Raw genomic sequence first — 24652 nt, forward strand, 5'->3', positions numbered from 1 at the left:
GGGAAAAGCATCCTTCGAGATCATCTGCTTATCACCTTATAGATAAGGAAACAGGCCCGTGTTAACTTTTAAGTCTTGTCCTAATGTCTCCGAGGCACAGGCCACATGCAGCTGTAAGCAGATTGGGAGATAGAAATGTTAGGGGTTGCCTTCATAGAAGTGCTGTATTTTTATCCAGTTGATCGTCCTGCCCTAAAAAAAGTAGCCAAAGACCAATACAAGAAAAATATCTCCTTTGCCTGGAATGCGGTCAAGTTTGGCCGAGGGAGGGATGTTGTCCTGCAAATGTGGCTGACCGCAGGATCCACTGGGTCACTTCAGTGTGGACCACAGTTCTGAATGGGGGACACAGAGACTCACCTCTGTTTACAACCATGCCAAGTCTACTTCCTGCAGTTTTTATGAGAATGTCTTTTACCCCCTTTATCTCAGTTTGAGATAAAGAGGAACTTCATTGTTTAAATTTTTTTTAAGAGAATAGGATATTTGGACACCAGTATAAAGGTTGGGAATCTGACTCTGGGTAGCAGGATATCAGAAAGAACTTCCTGGAGGTGATGTCTGATCTGAGTTTTAAAGGCTTAAGTTGATGTTTACTGTATTAAGTGGGAGAAGGTAGAGTGTTCCAGGCAAAGGGCCATGAAAATATGGAGATGAGAACACATGGGGCAATACAAGTCCTTCCAGTGTGACTGGTGTGTTAGATGAGAGATTGGCAGTGGCCGGAGAGGAAAGCTTCAGGGTAAGTGGGGATGGCACAAAAGGCAGAGAAACCAGTTCGCAAGCTCAGGCCAAGTTCAGACAAGAAACAATAGGTGCCTGAACTAAGAAGGATATTGAGAGGAGGGGGATGGTTGATAAGAGAGAGACTAAGAAAAATAATTAATTGGTTGGTGACTAGTTGGATTTGGGAGGAAGGAGGAAGAAGCAGTCACAGGTGACTTCTGAGCTTCTAGGTTAGGTGACTGGGTGGCATGGTGGTTCCATTCACCAAGGTTTGAAATACTGGGAGGGAAGCAAGTTTGGACATGTAGCCTTTGAGATGTCTGGAGGTGTGTATCCAGTTGGATCTGTGAATTGGAGGTTCTTCAGCAAACATGGTAGCTGAAGTTTGCAGTTAGGGTCATTTCACCAGGACGAATATGTAAATAGAGAAGAGACCTGAGAATGCAGGATACTAACATGAGGGGAGAGAATCTCGAACAGGAGGCTAGGAAGGAGGTGTGGAAGAGATGTGGAAAGAAATCGAGGAGAGGCTAGGTTAAAGAACCAACTGATAGATTGGGAGATTGGGAGGACTAGCAGCACCAGTACTGAAGGGCCAAAATTTAATGCTGGATTCTTCTTTGTCTTACATTACTTATTACATGTGTACTGGTCTTTTCAATTAAATCCCAGGTTCCTTAAAAATAGGGACCACCTTGGTCGGGTGGCTCAGTTTAGAGCGTCGTCCCCTATACCAAAAGGTTGTGGGTTTGATATCCAGGCAGGGCACATACCTAGGTTGCAGGTTCGATCCCTGGTCAGGGGGCATATGGAAGGCAACGAGTAGATGTTTCTCTTTCACATCGATGTTCCTCTCTCTCCCCCTTCCTCTCTTTCTATTATTATTATTATTATTATTATTATTATTATTATTATTATTATTATTAATCCTCACCTGAGGATATTTTTTCTATTGCTTTTTCAGAGAGCATGAAGGGAGGAGGTAGGGAGTGGAAGGGAGAGAGAGAGAGAAACATCAATGTGAGATAAACACATCGATTGGTTGCCTCCTGGATGCACCCCAACTGGAGCCAGGGATTGAACCTATAACCAAGGTACCTGCCCTGGCCAGAGTCAAACCCAGGACCCTTCAGTCCTCGGGCCCACGTTCTAATTACTGAGCCAAACCAGCTAGGGCCTTCTCTTTCTAAAAAGCAATGAAAACATATCCTTAGGTGAGAATTTAAAAAAATATTAGGGACTGAATATTGTATTTCTAAAGCATCCAGACTAGTGCTGAACATATGGTAAGTTCACCACATACGTATTTTTTGGTTAACTTGTCAACCTTATTCTACCTCACTATTTAAACTCTACAAAGACATAAGATCGGTTTAGGCATGATCCCCTTACCTTTAATCTTTGTCATCAGAGAATGTGCATTGTTACAAAGATATTTCTGTCTACTACCTGCAGGCCTAGCATGCTACCCATGAACTTGCAGGCAGCTGACCTGAGATTTTAGAGATATGAATTTAAAAAAAAAGTTCTTCTGGCACACCTGATCCAGGGTAGGGCCCAACAGTCTGCCTTCTCTCCTCGTGGATTTGTGACTGCCAGGAGGTGTGGTGCTAGCAGTCATCCACTGCAATGGAAATGGAACCTAATTAGTTATATAAGCTTAAGTTGTTTGGCTTTAAGTCCACTAGCATTACATAAAGAATCTGAGGCATTATGTAGGATTATTTTGGGGAAAAAAGATAGCTATATTTATTAAAACCTTTGTGTGGTCTTAACACCTGCAGATAAATTGTATGCCAGTTATCAACTGCCTCTTTGTATTAGCATCATAAAGAGAAGAAATTCCTCAGTCAGTATCTGTATCTGGCATGAGGGTCCCCACTGGGGAAGTGTGGGTGCCCCAGTCTCGGTGGAGAGAGGGAAAGGTGGAAGGTTTATTTAGAAATTAAGGGTCCCTTTTTCTGTTAGGCAGTAAGGAGTAGTTTCTTGTGCTCAGTATCTCTTGCTGATAGCAGAAAGGATACATTGCATTCTTTCCCAGCCTGGCACAGAAGTGGAACAGAGCTTATTTTCTATTTTAATGAGCATAGAATTAAGTGCACAGGGCAAAGAAAAGCACCTAGAGCCACGTAACCAGCGTTTGTGAAAAATTGGACTTTTCTCTCCCGAGCTCTATCCCAGAGCTTTCTAGTGTTTAGAAAAACACTTTACTTCTGCCCTCACTGCTCAAAGGGAGACATGGAACAGATTTTTCTTTAAGGAGGGCTGAGTCGTTTCCTTGTTCTGTCACTTTACCTCTATGGAGAAGGAAGAAATATTATACTGGTGACTTAACAGCAAGATAGCAAAATATCCCTTTCCTGAAACCTGGTGAAAGAAACCAGAAGAAACAAAAGTAGAGGAGAAATTTCACCAACTGAAATTTAGAAATAGCCCCAGTGTTAAAACATGAATTTCAAGGGCTGTCGGCCAGTTTACGGTCAATTTGAATGAAAATAAAGGATGACATGGGGTGCACAACCCCCAGTATTGTGCAGCACAATCGTGGAGGCTCAGGGGGATCCCGCAGCTTGGAGAGAGGCTGGAGACCACCCAAGTAGAAGGCATGCTCTTTGGAAAGCCAGGATGGCACACAGGCCCCCTTTTCCTCTGCTCCAGTTTCTGATGGGGATAAGGTGTGGGGTGAGGACAGCTGGCTGGAGAGGTGGGAGACCATATCCTAGGAGCTCGCTTTGTAACCAAGGGCCAGCAGCACCAAGCAGAGGCCATTGTGCAGAGAGAAATACTTGCCGAGCCACCCAACAAAAGTCCTGCAAACCATGGGGCTTTATTTTAACTCGATGTCTTATCAGAAAGACCAGCTCACTCCTATATGAGGAAATAAACCAGAATCCTGGCACCAGGACAGAGTACAACCCAACCCTCAGCACACAAATTAGAGGTGTTGGCCCCAACGAACCGAGGGCATAGAAATGAAATTTCCCAGTTGCAACAGTCCACAGCCAGCCCCAGTGCCTCCCATCCTCCCTCAAGCTGCTGAACTTTTGAACTAATAATTGAAACCTCTGTAACGTCCGATTCTCTAGCTTAATTTCTAAGAGAATAATTTCAGCAGCATCCAGGTAGAGAAATGTGAGGAGACTCTGTTCATTCTATTTTTGGGTAAATGAGTAGACCAGTGGCTTTCAGTTGGGGGCTCTTTTACCCCTCTTTCCTCCAGGGGACATTGGACAATGTCTGAGAACATTTTTAATTGTCACAACCGGTGTGGTCCTACTGGCATCTAGTGGGTAGAGGCCAGGGATACGGCTAAACCTTCAACAACGCACAGGACAGCCCCGCATAATAAAGAATTATCCAGTCCAAAATGTCAGTAGTGCCGAGCAGGAGAAATCCTGGAGATGAATTTACTCCACTGAAAGATTAACAAGCAAACACACACAAAATCCAACATGCAGCCCATTCAATCGAGGGATTAATATAACATTCAAAATGAAGGTTTACATTAGAAAATACAAGAAGAGTTTGAACTACTTACTTTTACAAACTTCAAGGAAGTTGAACAAAATGTTCACAGTGAAACCAGAAATGAAAGATGGGGCACTAGAATAAAGTTACCGAGAACCACGAGAGGTGTGGATTGAATTCCAGAAGGAGCAATGCTTTCGCACAGGGCCCTTGCAACTCACTAGAAGCTACAAAAAGCAGAATCAGAGTTATGGAAACAGCAAATCGGTGAGGAGGAGAGAGAGGCTTGAAAGGTTGCTCCTAACCAGGAAAAGAAAACAGAAATGAGCATCACTAGAGTGGAGATAAGCGAGGGATACAGAGGGATGTTACAGACTCAGTCCGTGGGAATGTTGGGACCATTCATTGGTTCCCAGCAAAGAGTCTGGAACAAACTGAACAAAGGCAAGAGTAAAGATAGAATAAAAAACTTTCCTCTAAATTAAAAATGAAGGAAAATGGACAAATGATGATCCTGATGAAGTTACTGAATTTCAAGAATGAAGAAGTGCCTACAAATAAATTAACCAAAACATTAAGCTGGTTGCACATACTTGGTTTTTTAAACTTTTTTTTTTTTTTTACTTAAAAAAAAACTTAAAACATTCTTTTAATTGAAATGCACATATAGAAAGGTAAATAAATCTTAAGTCTACAGCTCAATATGGTTTTAGATCAAGAAACAATTTTACCAGCCCCTCAGAAGTTCCCGTGGGCCCCTGCTGAGTCATAGCACCTGGCCCCCTCAAGCACACTGTGGCCTGCAGACCAAATCTGGCCCACATCTGTGAGCTAAAATCTATTTTTAGGTATTTATTTATTTATTTATTTATTTATTTATTTAAATATGCCTTTATTGATTTCAGAGAGAGGATGGGAGAGTTAAAGAGAGATAGAAACATCAATGATGAGAGAGTCATTGATCAGCTGCCTTCTGCACGCCCCCTACTTGAGTTCATGCCCAAAACCCGGGCATGTGCCCTGACCCAGAATTGAACCCTGATCTCTTGGATCCCAGGTCGATGCTCAACTGCTGCGCCACGTCTGCCAGGCTATTTTTAGGTTTTTAAATGGTTAAAAAAATAAAGTACCTCAAGACTCATAAAAATTATATGAAGTCCAAATTTCACTGTCCATATGTTTTAATGAAATATAGCCATGCTTTTATGTCTTATCTGTGGCTGCTTTTGCGCTACATCAGCAGAGAGGGGTAGTTGCCACAGAGACTGCGTGCCCTGCAAAGTCTTAAATGGTTGCCATCTGTCCCTTAACATAAAAACTTCACTGACCCCTGTCCTAAGGTAACTACTATTCTAACTTCTAACATTGGTCAGTCTTGCCTGTCCTTGAACTTCATATGTATGGAATCATACACGCACACACACACATTTTAAAGTATTCTGGCTTCTTTTGTTCAGTGTTGTGTGGGAGAGATTCAACAGTGTGTGTGTGGTGGAACCTGTTGCTCACTCATGCTCATTGCTGTATAGTATTCCATTTTATGAATATACCATTTATCCTTTAGATGGTTTTATAGTCCTTTGGGTTGTTTCCAATTTGAGGTTATGAAATGTGCTAATATAAGAGGTTCTTACATATGTCTCTTGGTACTTATATGTATACACGTATATATTTCTGTAGGGTATATATCTAGGATAGAACTTGTGTGTTCAGCTTTAGTAGGGACTATCCATTTTCCAAAGTGTTTATAACAGTTGCAACTCTTAACGGCAGTGCTCCCCATCCTCACCAGCAGGGGTTGTGAACAGTCTTTCTGCCATTGTGGTATGTGTATGATCCCATCTCACTGTGGCTTTAATTTACACTTCCTGGATGACTAATGAAGTTCAGCAGCTTTTCATATGTCCTCTTTTGTCGAGTACCTGTTCAAGCCATCTGCTCATTTCTCTTTTGTGTTTCTGTCTTTTACTTATTGCTTGGTAAGTGTGTTGTTTATTTGTTCTAGATACGAGGTCTTTGTTGGATATATGTATGGCAGTTTCCAGAATATTGAGGTAAAAAGTTTGACCTAAGAATTCTGTATCCAATAAAGTTGGTATTCACATGTAAAGCCTTCATAAAAACATTTCCAAATATGCAAGAACTCAAATTTTCTGGAGATTACCCAAATAAGTGACAGATTGGGGAAGTTGTGGTATGAAGAGGCTGGCAGGGAAGACTAAATTTAAATGATTGTGATAATTATTTTTTTCTCTAAAACAAGAGGTAATATACTTACTTATACTATGCTTGAAGTAAATTTATTTTTGTAGTAAATATTTCTTTTATAATAGAGGAGGGAAACATGTTTACAAAGATACCAAAAGCAGGAGGTAAAGTGAAGGAGGAGGTGTGTGAAATAGGGTGCTAACTTCTTTCTCTTCAAAAGTACTATTAGCATCACAGAAAGCATACTATAGGTTGTCCAGATTACTGGGGTTGGGGAGGAGCGAGAAAGTAAAAAATTTATAACAAAAGCTAAGAAAGAAAGAAAACAAGGAAACATAAGCATGTAAACATAAAATGACAGAACACCATGTGTACGTTACCACAATAAATGTAAATAGGGTAAACTCACCCATTGATTTTAAGATTAATGGCATTAAACAGCACCAAAAAGGTTAATAAACCTTATTTCACTGTGGGAAAACAGAAACACATATTGGTCACTGATTCAGAGCATGCATATATAATGCATATATAAAAGGATATGTATAAAAATCAGGATGATTAAATTTGTAAGTGTTAGGATAATTAAATATGTAAACATTTATAACTAAGCGTACTTGGTTGTGAATCCAGTTTCTTCCCATAGAATGCCTTCTCTCTCATACATATAATTAAGGAAAGGGAGATATATATGTTGGGGTAAGGGATGTAATTAAAAGAAACAATACTTTTATAAGACTCCTTGGGCTGCCTTGTAAACTGCTCAGAAGGAGAGAGTGACTTTGGCTTTGTTTCTCACTTGGGACCGTGTCTGCCCTTTGTGTTTTTGTGGCCTTCCCCAGAGAAACCTGACTGTTCAGTTTCCAGATTGGCTTGGTTTTGGATTTTCATACCTTTTTTTCTAGCTGCTGGGATAGAGTTGCCAAGATTTGGTTTGTATCTTCCTGAAACACTCCTTTCTCTGCTCTTAGCTGTGTAAGTTTTGAGATTTTCTGATTTGGGGCACAAGGTAGTCACCAAAAGCTACATTGTTATGTTCTAGTCCCAGTGTAAGACCCTGCATTCAATCCATTACTTTGACTTTTCTCCAGACAATAGAAACTGGAATAGATCCCAGAAGTTCTGGCATGTTCTGAAGTTCTATTTTCTGTATGCTGAGTAATAGCCTAACACGCGCATTCTTACATTCTCTTTCCCTATCCCCCCTCGGTCTCTTCCCCTTCCCTACTTCACATTGCATCTTTCTGTAATTCTGTCTCATGGTTCAAAATAGTATATTTGGAGCAAGTAATTTTAATCCTTTAGTTGAAAATATTTGTTTAAGCATTGGTAGGTTGAACTGTACTAAGTACCTTACATCTCATCTAATACTCAACAATTCTTTAATGTAAAGACATTATTTTAACTGCTTTAGGCTCATAAGGGTTGTATAGTAACTTCACTACAGTCACACAATTTGTTTGGCAGAGTCTGGACAGCAGCTACCTATTGAGTTCATATAATGCACCAAATACTGCATGTAGACTGAGAGAGACATAAGGATTGGAGAGGCTGGGAAGGTAACCCGTCACAGTTGCCCAGGTCTCTGTCTGCAAAATCCATGTTCATTCTGCTGTTCCATGTTAACAGTGAAAGTGTACTGTGATATGTGCTTTGATATTTTTGTTATATGCAAAGCGCTCTGGGAATCCAGAGGGAAAACCAGCCTGAGAGGTCCAGGAGGGTTTCACAGAAAAGGAGGCATTTAAAGTAGACCTTAAGAGATTAGTTTTCCAAAGAGAAATAAAGGAAGGCACTGTTGTCCATGAGAAAACATGTTTAAAGACACAGGATGTTGCCTGGCTGTGTGGAAGATGCTGTGGTGGCCATTGCAGGATGCAGGGCTGGGAGGTATGTAGAGAAGGCTCTGCATGGGCCTTGGGGCCTGTGCTCTGGAATTTGGGTTCTGTCTTCCGTTTAGCATGGAGTCATCAGCGGGAGTGATATGACCAGATTTCTGTTTGGGGGAGTATAAGCAGTAGTGGTAGGCAGGATGACTTAGAAGGACTAAGACCAGTTAGGAGACCATGACAGTAATTCAGGCAAGAGCCTGGCTTAGGATATTAGGGGGTGACGAAGAGCCTCTGTGAGCGGAAGCCCATCAACTCACCGGGCTGCACAGCCCATTGCCAAACTTGCTCTTACACTTACTGTTAGTGTGGTAATGGCGTATGCACCTTCATGCTTGCATATGCAAACATTTAGACTGATATCTATGTGATTGTGTGTGTACACTAACTAGCCTATTCTACATACTACACTGAAACTTGCTTGTTTCCCCACTTAAAATAGAGGTCCTTTTTTATTAGGAAATCTGGAGCTGCCTAAGTCCTATTCATAGCTGCTTCGTATTTTATGATATGAATGTCCCATAATGTATTTATAACACATCGTGTATTATGGTGGACATTTAGAGTTTCTGATATTGTGCCATTCCAGATGATGCAGTGAGTATTCTTGTATATACATATTTTGTACATCTGGAGGTATATCCAAGTACCTAGAAATAAATTCTTAGAAGAATTTGACATTCTTTGAAATTGCTGAGTCACATGGATTGGGCGGTTGTCCTCTTGATATATCGCTGAGTTACTTTCCATACTGCCTGTGTTCCTATGCCCTAACCAACACCAGGAGTTCCCCCGCTTTGTGGTGACTCACCTGGACGGTAAAGCTAGTACCTTTACATTTTCATTTCCCTTTCAAAGAACCATTTTTTTTCTTTTTCTTTTTTCTGTTGTATTATTGACCTTATGTAGCTGTAGGAGCTCTTGATATATTAAGGAAATTAGCCTTTTGTCTGGTGTGAGTTTCAGATATTTCTTCCCAGTGTGGTATTTGTCTTTCGGCTTGACTTTTGGTGGTAATTACTATAAAATTTTCTTTAGTTAAATCTATCAGGGTTTTTTGTGTTTGTACATACATGGCTTCTAAATTTCATGTTATACGTAGAGAAGATCTTACCACTTCCATGATTATTTTAAAACTTCCATTGTTTTTCTTCCAGAAATTGTATAGTTTATTTTTTTAATTTAAAGCTTTCAATCATTTGGAATGTATTTTGGGGTAAAGGTATATTAAGTATGGATCAAACTTTTCCCCCGGTTGTCCCAGTACCATGCATTAAAACATTAATCTTGCCCTGTTGACTTGAAATGTATTAAGTTATTTTCTTTTGTGTGGGTCTTATCTACCCAGCCAGATGAAAAACTTTTTAAGGACCCAATTTTTATCCTATCTTGTTTCCCCCATAAAGCTGAGCATAATGTTCTGCATAGAATTGGTATGGCATTAAATTTTTTTACATTTTAAAATTTGTGAATTCCATGTACTGTATAGGAAAGTACACAGAACATTCTTCATATACTGAAAATTTATAAAATGAGAACCTGTGTAACCAACACCTAGACTGAGAAATAGGCCGTTTCCAGTTTCCCAGACGTCCCCTGTATACTCTCCCAGTCACATTCCTCTCCCATCCCTCAGAGGTAACCATTCTTTTGACTTGTGACAATGATTTCCATGTTTTTATCTTGAGGTTGAACCGTATGAAATTGTCTTTTTTTTTTTGGTAGGTAAAAAATTGTTGAATATCTGCAATTTTATTTCAACCTAGTAATTTTCCCACCTATGGCTCTCTAAACAATAGAGTTTAGTTGAGCCTGGTTTTGAATATTATTTCAGTGTGATCTTCCTGTGTTTGTCCTGTGCTGTGCCTCTTCCACTCATTATAGTAAGTATTCAACCATGTTGTTGCAAGTTGTCGGTTCTCATGGCTGGATGTATGATCAGCAGCTTAGGGTCCCCTGCGTAGTTTTTTTGTTTTTGTTTGTTTTATTTTTTTAAAAAATAATTTTGAAATAATTTTGCATTTCTAGAAGAGTTACAAAGTTGGTACAGAGAGTTCCTGTATCCCCTTTACCCAGCTTCCCCTAATGTAAATGTCTTACATAATTATGGTACATTTGAAACTCAATTTTTCCACTAATGTCTCATTTCTGTTTTGGGCCCAGTGCAGGACAGCACATTGGGTTTAGTTGTCATGTCTCCTTAGACATGAAACAAACTTTCCAGCTGTAGTACAGTATTTGTATAAAGTTCTTTCTGTTTTTAGGCTTATAGTATCCAGTCAAAACACTGTTCTCCAGAGTTACTATTAAATAGTCTTTTGGGTCTCCTTTCTTTCACTTAGAAAAAATTATTTAAAATTAATCCATGTTGCATGTATCTATAGTTTCTTCCTTCTTGAAAAAAGATTTAGTGAGCTTTACATAACATAAAATTAATCATTTTAAAGTGAACAGTTCAGTGGCATTAAGTACATTCACAGTGTTGTGCAACCACCACCTCTCTAGCTCCAAAACATTTTCATTACCCCAAATAAAACCCCATTAAGCAGTTACTTTCCATTTCTTCCTCCTTCCAGCCTCTGGCAACCACCAATCTGCTTTCTGTTTCTATGGATTTACCTGTTCTGGATTTTTCCTATGAGTGGAATCATACAATACGTGATCTTTTGCATCTGGCTTCTTTTACTTAACATGATGTTTTTTTGTTGTTTTTGTTTTGTTTTTGTTTTTCAAATATGTCTTTATTGATTTCAGATAGAGGAAGGGAAAGGGAGAGAGAAAGAGAAACATCACTGATGAGAGAGTCACTGATCGGCTGCCTCCCGCACGCCCCCCACCGGGGACTGAGCCCGCAACCCGGGCATGTGCCCTGACTGGGAATCGAACCTCAATCTCCTGGATCCTAGGTCAACATGATGTTTTTGAGGTGCATCCACATTGTAGCGTGAATCAGTACTTCATTCCTTTCTTTCTAAAATTGTGGTAAAGTATACATAACATAAAACTTGCCATTTTCACCATTTAAAAAAAAAAAAAAGTATTTATTGATTTCAGGGAGAGAGAGAGAAACATCAATGATGAGAGTCATTGATCGGCTGCCTCCTGCCCGCCCCCGATGGGGATCGAGCCCGCAACCAGGGCATGTGTCCTGACCAGGAATCGAACCTCGATCTCCTGGATCATAGGCCGATGCTCAACCGCTGAGCCACACCGGCTGGGCCATTTTCACCATTTTTAAGTGTATAGTTTAGTGGCATTAGTTACATTCACAATATTATGTAGCCATCACCACTGTCTATTTCCAAAATCTTTTCATTACCCTGAACAGAAACTCTGCACCCTTTAGGTAATAACTCCCCTTTCCCCACTTCTCCCAGCCCCTGGTAACCTCTCATTTTTATCTCAATGAATTTGCCTATTCTAGTTGTTCCATGTAAGTTGAATCATGTAGTATTTTTCCTTGTGTCTGGCTTCACGTAGCATGTTTTCAAGGTTCATCTGTGTTGTATCAAGTACCAGACTTTATTTCTCTTTGTGGTAGAATAATATTGTATGGTTAGACTATATTTTGTTCATCTATTGATGGACACTTGTGTTGTTTTCGCCTTTGGCTCTTGTGAGTAATGCTGCTGTGAACATGGGCATACGAGTACTGTTGAGTCCTTGTTTTCAGTCCATTTGGGTGGATGCCTGGAGTGGAGTGGTTGGCTGACCCCGGGTCTAAAACATGTACGGTGATACACTAAATTCCAACGTGGTAGGGCCACAGTCTTGACAACACAGTTTTATCATATTTAAAAAATTTTGCCAACTTGGCCTCCGTGCAATGGTATTTCATTGTGATTTAAATTTGTATTTCCTGATTTCTAATGGGGCTGAACACATAGTCGCGTGTTTGTAAGCCATTTGAATTTTCTGTTTTGTAATGTGCCCATTAATTTTCCTGTTGGTGATTTGTCTTTCCAAATGAATGTTGATGAATTGGTGTCTCCAATTACTGTTTACTCTGTGTTTCTGCAGAACAAATAGTGGAGAAAGATGAAGGTCCGTATTACACTCACCTGGGATCTGGCCCCACGGTAGCCTCTATCCGGGAACTCATGGAGGAGCGGTGAGTGATGGCAGATGTCCAAGGAGAAATGGGCAAGTTGTTAATAGAATATGGATTTTAAGCATCTCTCATTTTCATTGCCTTGTACTAGACAACATACAGAAAGGAATATTGATATTCAGGCTGTGGAAGGTGGAATGTGGGATTCTCACCCCTGTTGCTTCTGGGTTTCTATCTATAGGTCTGCCCTCCATCGGTCCCCCTTTCCCCTTTTCCTCTCTCTCTTGGAATATTTTTTATTGAAGAAATGTGGTTAAATGGCAGTATGTCCTATAGAATTTCCCATTGTCTGGATTTTGCTGCTAGCTTTCCTGTGGTATCGTTTAACACAGTCTCCTCCCCTAATTCCTATAAATTGGTAGTTAGATCTAAAGGCTTGATCAAAATCAGATTGATTTTTTTCTTTCTTTTTTTCAAAACTACTGTGTACCTCAAGTAGGAGGAATGTACTGTCCCATCTTTGGCCAGTGTTTGCCTCCTGAGTCCTTTCAACATGATCCTAGGAGTCTTGAATAGCTTTCTTGATTTCTTGTATGACAAGATATTCTGGGCTCACATTGTGCATTTATCCAAAAAGTGCCACTTTCTTTTATTGTGGGCATAAGAATTTAGAAAACAGACTCTGGGTGCTAGGCAGGCTCCTTGCCACTGGAGTGCTCACTGTTTCTGGACCATTTCAGTAGAAAGAGCTAAGATGTGTGTGGAGGTTTTTTATTTTTGTCATTGTTTAATGGTTAAATATATCATGAGTTTATATTGACACTTCCAATTCAAACTCAGGAATATAGGGTTTTTACTTAATAGCTCTTTTTTTTTTTTTTTAAGCAGTTTTTATGGATAGAGACTTTAAAGTCTGTGCATGTGTCCATACCAGATATTAAATGCTGTGAGTTCCAGTATATGGCGAGGTAAAATAGCTCAGTGACTGAGAGCACATGGACACTGGAGCAAGACTGTGGTCCAGTCTGTCCTGGCCCTGCCACTTACTGTGGAGTCACTCAGATGCTCTGTGACCCCATTTTCTTATCTGCAAAATGGAGATAATGATGGAAGTGCACACGCTGTAGGAGAGTTTTGAGGATAAACTAGATCAATTGTATGTAAAACACTCTCTATTAGTACTACATAGTGTCTACCTCATATACACATGTACTGACTGCATTTTTAAGCATTAGTATTTCAATAGTAAACGCCAAGGTTATGTGGACATAAACATGTTTGTTCATACATACACATACATGTGTGGAAGGCTGAGTAGCTCCAAGTATCCACAGATTTGGGAACCAGATTTTATCTGACCCGGGGAGCCGAAGTAATCCTGTCATTAATAGAGCAGGGGACATAATTTCGAACTGAATAACTCCAAGCATCCCTGAATGAGTAAAAGGTAAGATGGCTGGAGGACAGTGATCTCCTGTCATCACTCTTAATTATCCTGTATCCTCTGGAAACATTTACATTCAAAGTAGCCCATCAGAAAAACAGTTGATCAGAGACCCAATCTGTAACTTCAAGCCTGATTGAAAGGGCACCTCTGAGTCCATGAGGATGAAACAGATTTAAAGCCGGGTGCGTGTTGTACCCACATGCCTGCTTGTGCCCACATGCGTGTGTGTTGTAGTGTCAAGGTTGGGAGGAGCATCATCTTGGCCATTGACTTTTGTAAGGAATTCTCACACTAATGTTTGCAGGTTGAGGGCTGTTGGGGAGTCAGAAGTATAAGTTTGGCCCTGGCTGGTGTGGCTCAGTTCGTTGGGCATTGTCCCTTGCACCAAAAGGCTTCTCGCACATCAGTGTTTCTCTCCCTCCCCCTTCCTCTCTCTCTCTCAAAAAAAACTTTTTTTAATATCGTTAAACAAAAAAATGTGCAAGTTTGATCTGGGACAGTGTTTGTGTGTGTGTTTCTTGGTCGCAAATTTATGAGATTTCTAGATAGCTGTCTAAATAACTTTTAGTTATAGAAAACCGTGTTTTGAAACCAGGATTAAGAGATAGTGATAAAGTTGAGATTTTTTTCCTCTTTTTCCTGTTTCATTGCTTTAAAAATAACAGCCAAGTATAGATTCTTCAGAAACTGATCCAAGGGAGGAATTCCTCTCAAGACCAGGAATACTTGTGTTTTTCCTCAGCGACTGGTTTATTTTTATCTTGGGGACCTTGTAAATCATGTAACAGATTGCATTTGCATTTTTATGTTGGCTGCTCATAAGCGAGAGCCAGATTTGTGTACCCCCAATAGGAGGAATCGTTGGCCCATGGGGGCCTATTCAGGTTCACTCCTTTTTGACAGGACCCTAAGGAGACTTCATTAGCTTCCTTAATTTCTCATATGATAAAATGTTCCAGGCTCATCTCAAAAATACAAGACCCCACTGTTTGCATTCTGTGTACCAACCTCATGTCTGTCTGTTCTGTTCCACCTTTACTCTGATTCCATAGCCTGTTATTTTTATCATATAGGCATCTCTTTAAGTTCCTTTTGGAGCAAGAAGGGGAATGAATGATTGATGAAAATAACCTGGCTGAGGGTCTAGTTTGTGAATGGTTCAGGCTGTCTCTTTCCCTCCCCCTCCCCACCCCCTTTCTCTGCCAGACCACCCTACTGCCAGGAGTTGGCCAAAGGCAGGAGGGGAAGCAAACTGAAATCAAGGAGACTTTGGTGCTTTTCGCTTACCTGGTAAAGATTTGGAGAAAGGAGGGGGAGTCAGAAGGAAGCCCTAAAATATTACCCCAATTTATTACGTGTTCCGTACCTCCTGGCTACCCAGCTCCTCACTGTTGCTGATGATTGGAATCTGCTGTTCCGACCCACACCTGGAATGGTGTGCTGCACAGGGCCACGTGGCCTCTGGTTGGAAGGGGATTCTCTGCAGCCTAGAGGCTCATTAAGGGTTCATTCTAGAAATGAAGAACCAGCGCTATTCCTCCAAGTGTTGGGGAGCTGGTCTAATTACCGGGTGACAGAGGGAACCCTGACGAAGCACCACTTTAGACCAGTGGTCCTCAATTTGAGTGTGCAGAGCATGTGGAAGCACAGATCACAGGGCCCCGGCCCTGAGTCTCCAACTTAGGGGTCTGGAGTGAGACCCGGGAATCTGCATTCCTCGCAGGTTTCCAAGGGATGCTGGTCCTGGCACCACCTTTTAAGAGCCACTGGCTGGGATGGGATGATCAGGTTGCCCTTGGGAATAAGGTTTCAGACTATTGCAGACTTTGTTCAGGGTCTAGGAATTCATCTGTATTTGAAAAGGGCTTCTTAACGATAGCCCGGGAAGTGAGATGTTTAAGAAAAAAGAATTAAATCTAGAATTGGTTGGCTGTCTTTAAACACTGAGACAGCTCTGGTTTTTAAAAACACGTCTAGCTGATCGGTGGTGCTCGGCCCTTCTGTTTGCTGTGGACTTTGAAGTTCACCGCAGGAAGCGTTCTCACAAGGGTGGGATGGTGGGGAAGGTCCTGGTCAGAAAGCCCCGCGCCGTGTCCTCAGCTCACCCTCCTGTGGGGAACACGATATCCTTCCTGTCGTTCCCGTGACAGCGGTGCGGTCACCTCCGGCTGTTCCTCCCCCAGCGACCCCAGCACACAGCGGGTGCCCAGCCTCTGCCCTCGGGGGGGGGGGGGGGGGGGGGGGCCGCTTCCTGATAAATCTTGTTGAATTTAAAGTTTTCCGGGACCCAAACAAAAGCAGCACTATCTGGTCTTGTCTCGTTGAGCCAGACCTCGCTGTGTAAACGCCCCAGAGCGCTGTCTGCGGGCCATTCCGTACGGGACTAGCCGAGGCGTTTCAGCGTGCTAATGACCAGAAACACGGTTCGCCTCTTCACTGAGACCGGGAGTGAAATGGGAACACACACAGAGAAATCCTTAGCCCAACAGTTTTAAAAATATTAGCTCTCTTTTCCAATTACAAAAATAAAATGTCTATAAAAGGCCTTTTAAAAAAAGTTTAGAGTGAATAAAGCTCTCTAGCTATTTGCCTTCCTGGAAGAAACTTTAAAAAAATGTTTACCTTTCAGTTTTTTTCTAAGCATTTACAAAGATGCACATATGGATATAAAGAAATTTTGAACCAAATGGGATCAATCATACTGTACCCACTGTTTTTGCAGCTGCCCCCCCCCAATTTCTGCCATGCTGTACATGTAATTCTGTCAAATCCTTTTACATGGCCACATGGTTTTCCATTGTATGGAAATTCTGTTATATTTTATTTAGCCAGTTCTATTCTTAAGTTGTTTCTGATTTTTCTGGTGTTGATGCAACAATGAATATCTTGTTTCTAAATCTTGGTGTATTTGCATAATTATTTCTGAGGTAGAGATTTCTAGAAGTGGAGTGATAAGAGCATATGTGTAACTATATATATGTTAACAATATGTATAACAGTGTAGCTCTGATAATATTACCCTTCTATTAAATAGTATATTAAAATAATATGCTGTGATCAAATTGGATTCACTATAGAAATCCAAGGATAGTTTGATTTAGGAAGTCTGTTAAAATAGCATACCAGGTTAATTGACCAAAGGAGAAAAACCAGTTATCTCCTTAGATGCTAAAAATGTATTTGATAAAAGTAATCAGTTCTTTTTTTGACATTTAAAAAATTGATTAAATTTATTGGGTGGCATTGGCTATAAAGGAAATCAATTCTTGATTAAAAATTCTTAGAACAGGAGACCCTTTCAAAGTAAGGAAGTCCCTGTCTCTATCCCAAAGTCAGTGAGCTTCGTGCTCAGTGATGAATGGTTGGGAACATTTCTGGTACAGTCAGGAAATAAGCAAAGATGCCTGCTAGCATTTCAGAAGTACTGGAGACGAGAGACTGAAACAGAGGCATAGAGAGTGGAAAGGAGAAGGTGGCAAGTGACCCCTATTTGCAGGTGCTATGATCCTGTACCTAAAACTGAAAAGCTCTTAAAAATAAGACAATTCAGGGCTGGCCAGGCCTGGCTCAGCGGTTGAGCATAGACCTAGGATCCAGGAGACTGAGGTTCGATTCCCGGTCAGGGCACATGCCTGGGTTGCGGGCTCGATCCCCAGTCGGGGGTGTGCAGGAGGCAGCTCATCAGTGACTCTCTCATCACTGATGTTTCTATCTCTCTCCCTCCCTCTCCCTCCCTCTCTCTGAAATCAATAAAGATATATCTTAAAAACACACACAAAACAGACAATTCAGTAAGATGGCTTCTTACATTATTAAGAATAATTAATGTTTATTGGACTCATCCCTCATGCCAGGAACTTCAAAGCACTTTAAATAATGCACTCCATGGGGATTACCTTATCTGATCTTTTTTCATGCCTAGAGGGAAGAAATCATTTTTATCTCCATTTTACAGATGAGGAAACTGACACTTGGAGAAGTTCAGTCATTTGTTCACAGTCTTTGTAGCAGTAGCTGTGCTGGCACCCAAGCCCAGCCTATCTGACCTGCAAGACTGTACTCTAAGCAGCATTACCCCCAGGTAGTTGTGTGGCCTTGAACAGGTCAGTTCAGCTCTGGGGGCCATAGTCTCATCCCCTCTGAAGGTGCTTTGGTTGGTCAGGTGGTCTCAGAATCCCTGAGCATGTGCACATAGGGCAGAAGTGTATGTGAGAACCATACTTGTTTACTCTCTGGGGGCATTTTGGAGCCAGTTTGTCCTTTGTAACTTCTCCTGTCTTTAGCTGTCCTCATCATGTTAGGATGTCAGCCGGCAATTGTTGAAAGAGCACAATAAGGGTTTCCCCGATTATTTTCTTTTGTTTGTCGAATTTATAAATAGCTAGCTCTTAGAGTGACATGGCTAACGGGGCTAGACACAAATGCCTATGTCTGGCCTTTGGTTTAACTACCTTCCTGGAGGCTCAGAGGCAATAATCAGGGACATTCTGCCGAATTTCTCCCTGGGACAGCGCTGGGCCAGATGGATCAGAGGCCTGGGAACCTGAAAATGGCCATGATGTCCCCAGAGGCTCTTAGCACCGAATAAACATTTACACCTTTCTCTCTTGTCTCTGTTGCCCCCGCAGTAACTAGAAGCCCACTGAGGCTTGCCTTCTCACTGTAAGTTGCTCTTCTTTGGGTTCCTCTGAGCTCAGGGTGCTTCTGCCTCCCTCTGCAGGTATGGAGAGAAGGGAAAAGCCATCCGGATCGAGAAGGTCATCTACACGGGGAAGGAGGGGAAGAGCTCACGCGGCTGCCCCATCGCAAAGTGGGTGAGTGTTGTGGCCCCCCAGCCACAGCTGAGAGCCTCCCTCTCCAGGGCTGGGGTGTGTGGAGGAAGCAGAGGTGTTTGCTGTCTGGGAACCTTGGAGCTGGCATCTGGTGCTTGGTTGGGGTCCTTTTCCCTCCACCCCCAGCTATTTGTTCTCATGTTTAAATGCCAGCCCCTGGCATCCTGGGCTGGCTTCAGAAATGCTCCAGTCATTTTACTCAGCTCATACTGTCCCCGGGTTCAGGGCCATAGGGAGAGAAGCAAAGGGGAAGCTGGAGATGGCGTCTTATCAAGCCTGGGCCCTACTGTGGCCAACTGATGCCTCTGCCCCGTCTGTGTGCCCAGAGCTTCTGGTGTTTCTCTCTCCTGTCTGGAATGGGCTGGGTTAGGCAGGGCTGAGGACAGCCTTGCCCTTCGCCTTGCTTCTGAGCCACTGTTTCCGATAAGGCAGCCCGAGTGGCTCAGCAGGGAGATAGACGTCAGTGACTCAGACCCCACCTTCACCCAAAGTTTCCTTGGTTCACTTGATTGCATGTAAAGTATACTTTAATAAAACTGGCTTAAAAAACAAAAAACCCCACAAAGTTTCCTGACCTTACACCTCTAGTCCACAAAGAGATTTCTAGAACCACTGCAGACTGAGTGTTCAGGAGCAGCCGTGAGGTCCTCGGGAGCTCTGAGCTCAGCACTGTGCTGGGTGCACAGTAGGGTGATATGCAGGGGAAATGGGAGGCTCTGTCCCTATGTTCCTACTGCTCTGATGTCAAGACATGTGTAATAAGATCACAGAGGCACGGGTAGTCGAGGTTTAACTCTGAGAGGCAGACTTGGTGCTGTGGGTGGAGTTCAGGGGCAGGAGGAGCTGAGTGACAGGAGGAGCAGCAGGCGAGGTTTCCCAGGATGTGCGTGGGGCTGCGAATATAGGGCCATGTCAGACAGGCCAAGGAGAGGGTAGAAGCATGCCTGGTGAGGAGTGCCTCTGAACTGTACACTTGGAGATAGCTAAAATGATAAATTTGATGTCATGTATATTTTACTACAATAAAGATTATGGATTTGGTACTCACATCTTTTTAAGGGAGATTTCATGTAATAATCTGGATTTCTGTTTTCTTCTTGCAAAATTGCAAGCGGTAGCTGCATTGAGCTGGAATTCCCTGCATGCAGTGGTTGATGAAGAGGAGGCCTGGCTTCCTCCTTTGAAGATGCAAGTGCTTTTCACTTTGCCCTGTTCCACACCGCTCCCTAGTCTTACATCTGCCCCGTTTTCCTCGTTTATATCACCTTCCTAGATGCTCCTTCGACACTGACATACTCATGACCAAGTCTGTCTCCAGCTCAGGCATCTGTCCTCCAGACCCACTCTATTGGGCCTCCTAGAAATAGCCACTTAGGTGTCCCAGAGGACCTCAGCAGTGGCATGTTCCTCGCTAACAGCACCCACCAGTAACACAACCAGTAAACAACAGCTACTCACACTTTTACAGCACAAAACGTGGAAATCATTTAAGACTTTTCCCTGCCCCTCAATTCCCGGAGTCAAGTGGTCCCAAAATGTCTCCTAAATGGAATCCATTCCTTTCCCTATTTCATTCCCCACTGCCCTAGTTTAGGACTTCATTTATGCTTGTGTTGTTAGCCTGTGCTTTCCCAGTCTCCCCCTCTCCCAACCATCCGCTCCCCTTTCTGCAACATGAAACTATTTACATAAGTAAGTTCCCTGCTTAGAGTCCTTGGAACCCCCACCTTGAATCCTGGTTCCTCAGTCTGCCACTCGGAGCCCTTCCCAGTCTCCCCTCTTCCTAGGCACCTACGTCTTACCTAGTTACAGAATTAGTTGGGATCCTTTGGGGAGATTTAGCCACCACATTCTCCAGTTCCCGGGGACTCTTTGCCCTGACATCCTGCCTTGTGAGCCAGGACAGTGTTTTAGGAGTGAGTGAGGGGTGAGGTGAGAACCTGGGGGAGGGAGTGGCCAGCTCCTGAGAGCCAAGCAGGGTGGTGCTCAAGGCCCTGGCTTGTTAGTCAACAGCCTTATTAAGATATAATTCACAACCCTGCTGGGCGTGGCTCAGCGGTTGAGCATTGACCTAGGATCCAGGTGATCAGGGTTCGATTCCCTGTCAGGGCACATGCCCAGGTTGCGGGCTCGATCAGTGACTCTCTCATCATTGATGTTTCTGTCTCTCTCTCTCTCTGTCTCCTTTCCTCTCTCTGAAATCAATAAAGATATATATATTTTTAAAAAGATATAATTCACATACCATACTACTGACCCATCTAAAGTATATAATTCCATGGGTTTTGGTATATGGCATTATTAATTTTTAATAATTGTATTAAAATATAACAGCCCCAGCCAGTTTGGCTCAGTGGCTAGAATGTCGGCCCATGAAATGACCCGTGGAATCCACCCGGGTTCGATTCCGGCTAAGGGCTTGATCCCCGGCTCCAGTCTGGGTCGTGTGGGAGGCAACCAATCGGTATGTCTCTCACATCGATGTTTCTCTCTCTCTCTCCCCCCCTTACTCTTCCCCTACCCCCTTCACTCTCTGAAAAGCAATGGAAAAAATATCCTCGGGTAAAAATATATATATACATATAAAATTTACCATTTTAATCATTTTTAAGTGTCTAGTTCAGTGACATCAACTACATGCATGTTGTTATACAGCCATTACCACAGTCTATTTCTAAAACTTCATTATCTCATCTTGCAACTCTCTATCCATTAAACAACCACTCCCCCTTTTTTCTTCCCCCTCAGCATCTGGTAACTGACATTCTACTCTGACTCGAAGAATTAGTCTATTCTAGGTACCTTCTGTAAGTGGAACCATACAATGTTTGTCCTCTTGTGTCTGGCTTATTTCACTTAGCATAATGTTCTCAGGGTTCATCCATGTTATTGCACGGGTCAGGATTTCATTTCTTTTTAAGACTGAATAATATTCCAGTGTGTGGATATGCCACACTGTGTCTGTCCTGTCCATTCATCAGTTGATGGACACTGGGTTGTTTCTACCTTTGGCTGTTGCAGATAATGCTGCTCGAAACACAGGGCTACAAGTATCTGTTCAAGTCCCTGCTTTCATATATATTCCCTGGTTATATTCCTAGAAGTGGAATTGACTGGTTATATGGTAATTGTATGTGTAGCTTTTTGAGGAATTGCCAAAAGCTGCTTTCCACAGCACCAGGCTCCTTGCTTTTTAACCAAAAACATACAGATACGCAGCATTTTCTCTGCAGATGTTTTAGGACAACATAAAATTCTCAGTATATTTTGGCTTACAATTTTATCTCTGTATTCCTAAGTCTACATAAATCATTAATAATTTAGTTTTCATAATAATTATTTATTTTCTTCTTAAAAAATAACTTTTGTGTTTTTCACTCCCTAATTATAATGGTCTCAGCCTCTGTGGTGGTGACACCCCCAGGACACTGCCCTAAAGACCTGCGCCACCCCAGGTCTGGTGGGCAGAGGGAGGGTGTGCAGCATTCTGCGCAGAGGAGCGTGGATGCCTGGCTCCTGGGGTTAACGGCGCCTGCCCCGCCCGCATCCCCGCAGGTGATCCGCAGGCACACGCTGGAGGAAAAGCTGCTCTGCCTAGTGCGGCACCGGGCGGGCCACCACTGCCAGAACGCCGTCATTGTCATCCTCATCTTGGCCTGGGAGGGCATCCCCCGCAGCCTTGGAGACACCCTCTACCAGGAGCTCACTGACACCCTCCGGAAGTATGGGAACCCGACCAGCCGGAGATGTGGCCTCAATGACGAGTATGTGGGCAGGACCCTGGGCAGCAGATGCGAGGACTCTGGGCAGGACCCTGGGAAAAGCACCTGTCCTATCCGGGGCCCTGTTTGTCCTGCAGAGTTGGGCCTGGGGTGGAAACAATGCTCACCCATGGGTCCCAACCTGGGTTCTGGTCCTGGCTGGGGAGGGCCTGCAGATGTGACTCAGCTTTGTTGTTGTGCCCAATCGACTCTGAGGCTCTAATGATAAAAAGTGTGAAAAAAATGTATAAGTGCCCCACTAATATAGAGCATCAGTGGTATTCACAAAATCTACTCTTACAGGGTGTTTTTTCCCCCCATTTTTTAAATTAAGGTATTTTTACTTACAATAAAATTCATCCTTTGAGGTACACAGGGTGAGGAGTTTTGACAAATGTTTATGGTCATGTAGCCACAACCATCATAAATCAAGATATGGAACAGTTTCATCATCCAAAAAACCCTCCCCATGTCCTTTTACAGGCAGGCCTTTTCCCCCACACCGGCAACCACCAGGCTTGTTTCCTGCCCCTGTCGGTTTGCCTTTCCAAGAATGTTATGTAAATGGAGCCGTACAGTGTTCTGCCTTTTGAGTCTGTCTGCGTTTCCTGAGCACAGTGTTTCTGAGCATCATCTGTGGATGTGTCAGTAGCCCGTTCCTTTTCACCGCTGAGTAGTATTCCACTGCATGCCGGTATCACCATTTGGGTTTTTGACTAGATTCTCCCCACCTGTTTCAAACATCCCACGTGCTTCTCCAACAGCAGACTCAGGAGCGGGAACAGAATAGGCTGCAGAGAGCCGGCTCTCTACCCACAGAAATTTGGGAAAGGAGTTGAGGGTGCAGAAGGGCGGTGGTCCCAGTCATGGGAGTCCCGTGGATGCCAGGCCTCAGCAGGGCCTCCCCCGCGGGAGGACCAAGATTCTAGAACCAACACACACAGTGTATCTGTGTCTAACGCGCGATGTGTGTTGCAGCCGGACCTGCGCTTGCCAAGGCAAAGACCCCAACACCTGCGGTGCCTCCTTCTCCTTCGGCTGTTCCTGGAGCATGTACTTCAACGGCTGCAAATATGCTCGGAGCAAGACACCTCGCAAGTTCCGCCTGGCGGGAGACAACCCCAAAGAGGTGAGGAGCTCTCAGGGAGTAGCAGGACCCTCCCACTCACCCCGTCCCACCTGGTGTCTTTCTTGTCCAGGTGGGAGGAGGGGTTGACACACCATGACTCAAATGGACGGAAAATGGGCCTTGCTTCATTTTTCTTAACTGAGCTTATCTCGCTGTGAAATGTTATGTGGGGAATTCGCGGAGAGGTGCAACAAGTGAAAAATTAGGCTTCTCATTTACAAGTGCTTCAGACTCTTCCAGTTTAAAACCATCTTTTTAAAGTAAATATTCAAATTTCTCATCAGAATTTGAGCCTTTTAAAGGGTAATTTCTTCCCTCTCTTCTTCCCAAGACCTCTTTCTGGGTGTGGGAGATGTAGCAGGAAGAGGGCCTCTGGTCCTTGGGCCATTCTCTGGGCCAGTTTTGGACTTCCCAAGGCATCCCTTATCCCGTCTGGCAGCTGGGAGGAAGTCTCTGTGTAGTTGTCCAGTTTACTCTTTACCAAAGGTCTGTCCTGCTCCTGGGCACTGGGCTGGCATCCACTTGGTATGGCCTGTAGGTCTGAGGCTTCCTCTCTGCAGTCTCCTCATTGGAGGCCAGGCCTCTTACCAACTCAGTGACAAGGGGCCTCTGGGTCTCCACTGCCAGCTGTGCTCAGGCTGTGGGAGCTCCAGGTCAGGCCACTTACCCTCTGTGGCCCATGTGATGAAGGCCACCCGGGAGGTGGTCTCTACTCGAAATGCAAAGAAGGTGCAGGCCTGTATAGGTGCTCTGTCGTTTCCCCTCCAGCCTCCCTGCCTCCCTCCTGTCTGAGCAAGGGTGGCATCCTGGGTCTCTTTGCTGGATTCCAGGCAACACCTTGGCCCCAAACACTGTATCTCAAATCTCTCCAAGCTCCTCGAACCAGAGGGGCTTCCCCCTTTTCCATGGGCGGGGACTCCCCTGGGGCACATCTGTTCTATACCACAAATAAACTTCTATGCTCAGACTTCCAGCTTTGCTTTTCAGAAGTAAAAGGAAGCATTTTCAAATTTAGAACTCTTGTTTCCCTCCAAGCCTGGCTGTCACACTGCTGTGTGAGCTAGTCTGATAGTCTGATTTGACAGTGGGCTTCTATTTAGGACAGCATCCGCTCTCCCCAAAGTAGCAAATGCAGTTGCTT

The 24652-nt window shown here is 43.3% G+C and overlaps 1 protein-coding gene across 4 annotated transcripts in view; it reads left to right on the forward strand.

Annotated features, from left to right (window-relative positions):
• Window positions 1-24652, forward strand: part of TET3 (tet methylcytosine dioxygenase 3) — a 95563-nt gene that overhangs the window by 58548 nt on the left and 12363 nt on the right. For all 4 annotated transcript variants that reach the window (XM_081157302.1, XM_081157300.1, XM_081157301.1 and 1 more), the window contains 4 exons: window positions 12312-12402; window positions 18510-18603; window positions 22177-22385; window positions 23361-23511. In XM_081157302.1, coding sequence (XP_081013428.1) covers window positions 12312-12402; window positions 18510-18603; window positions 22177-22385; window positions 23361-23511 — 545 coding nt within the window. The remainder of the gene's footprint in view (window positions 1-12311; window positions 12403-18509; window positions 18604-22176; window positions 22386-23360; window positions 23512-24652) is intronic.

This window comes from Miniopterus schreibersii (genome assembly GCF_964146895.1).
Source record: "Miniopterus schreibersii genome assembly, chromosome: 13".
NCBI lineage: Eukaryota > Metazoa > Chordata > Mammalia > Chiroptera > Miniopteridae > Miniopterus > Miniopterus schreibersii.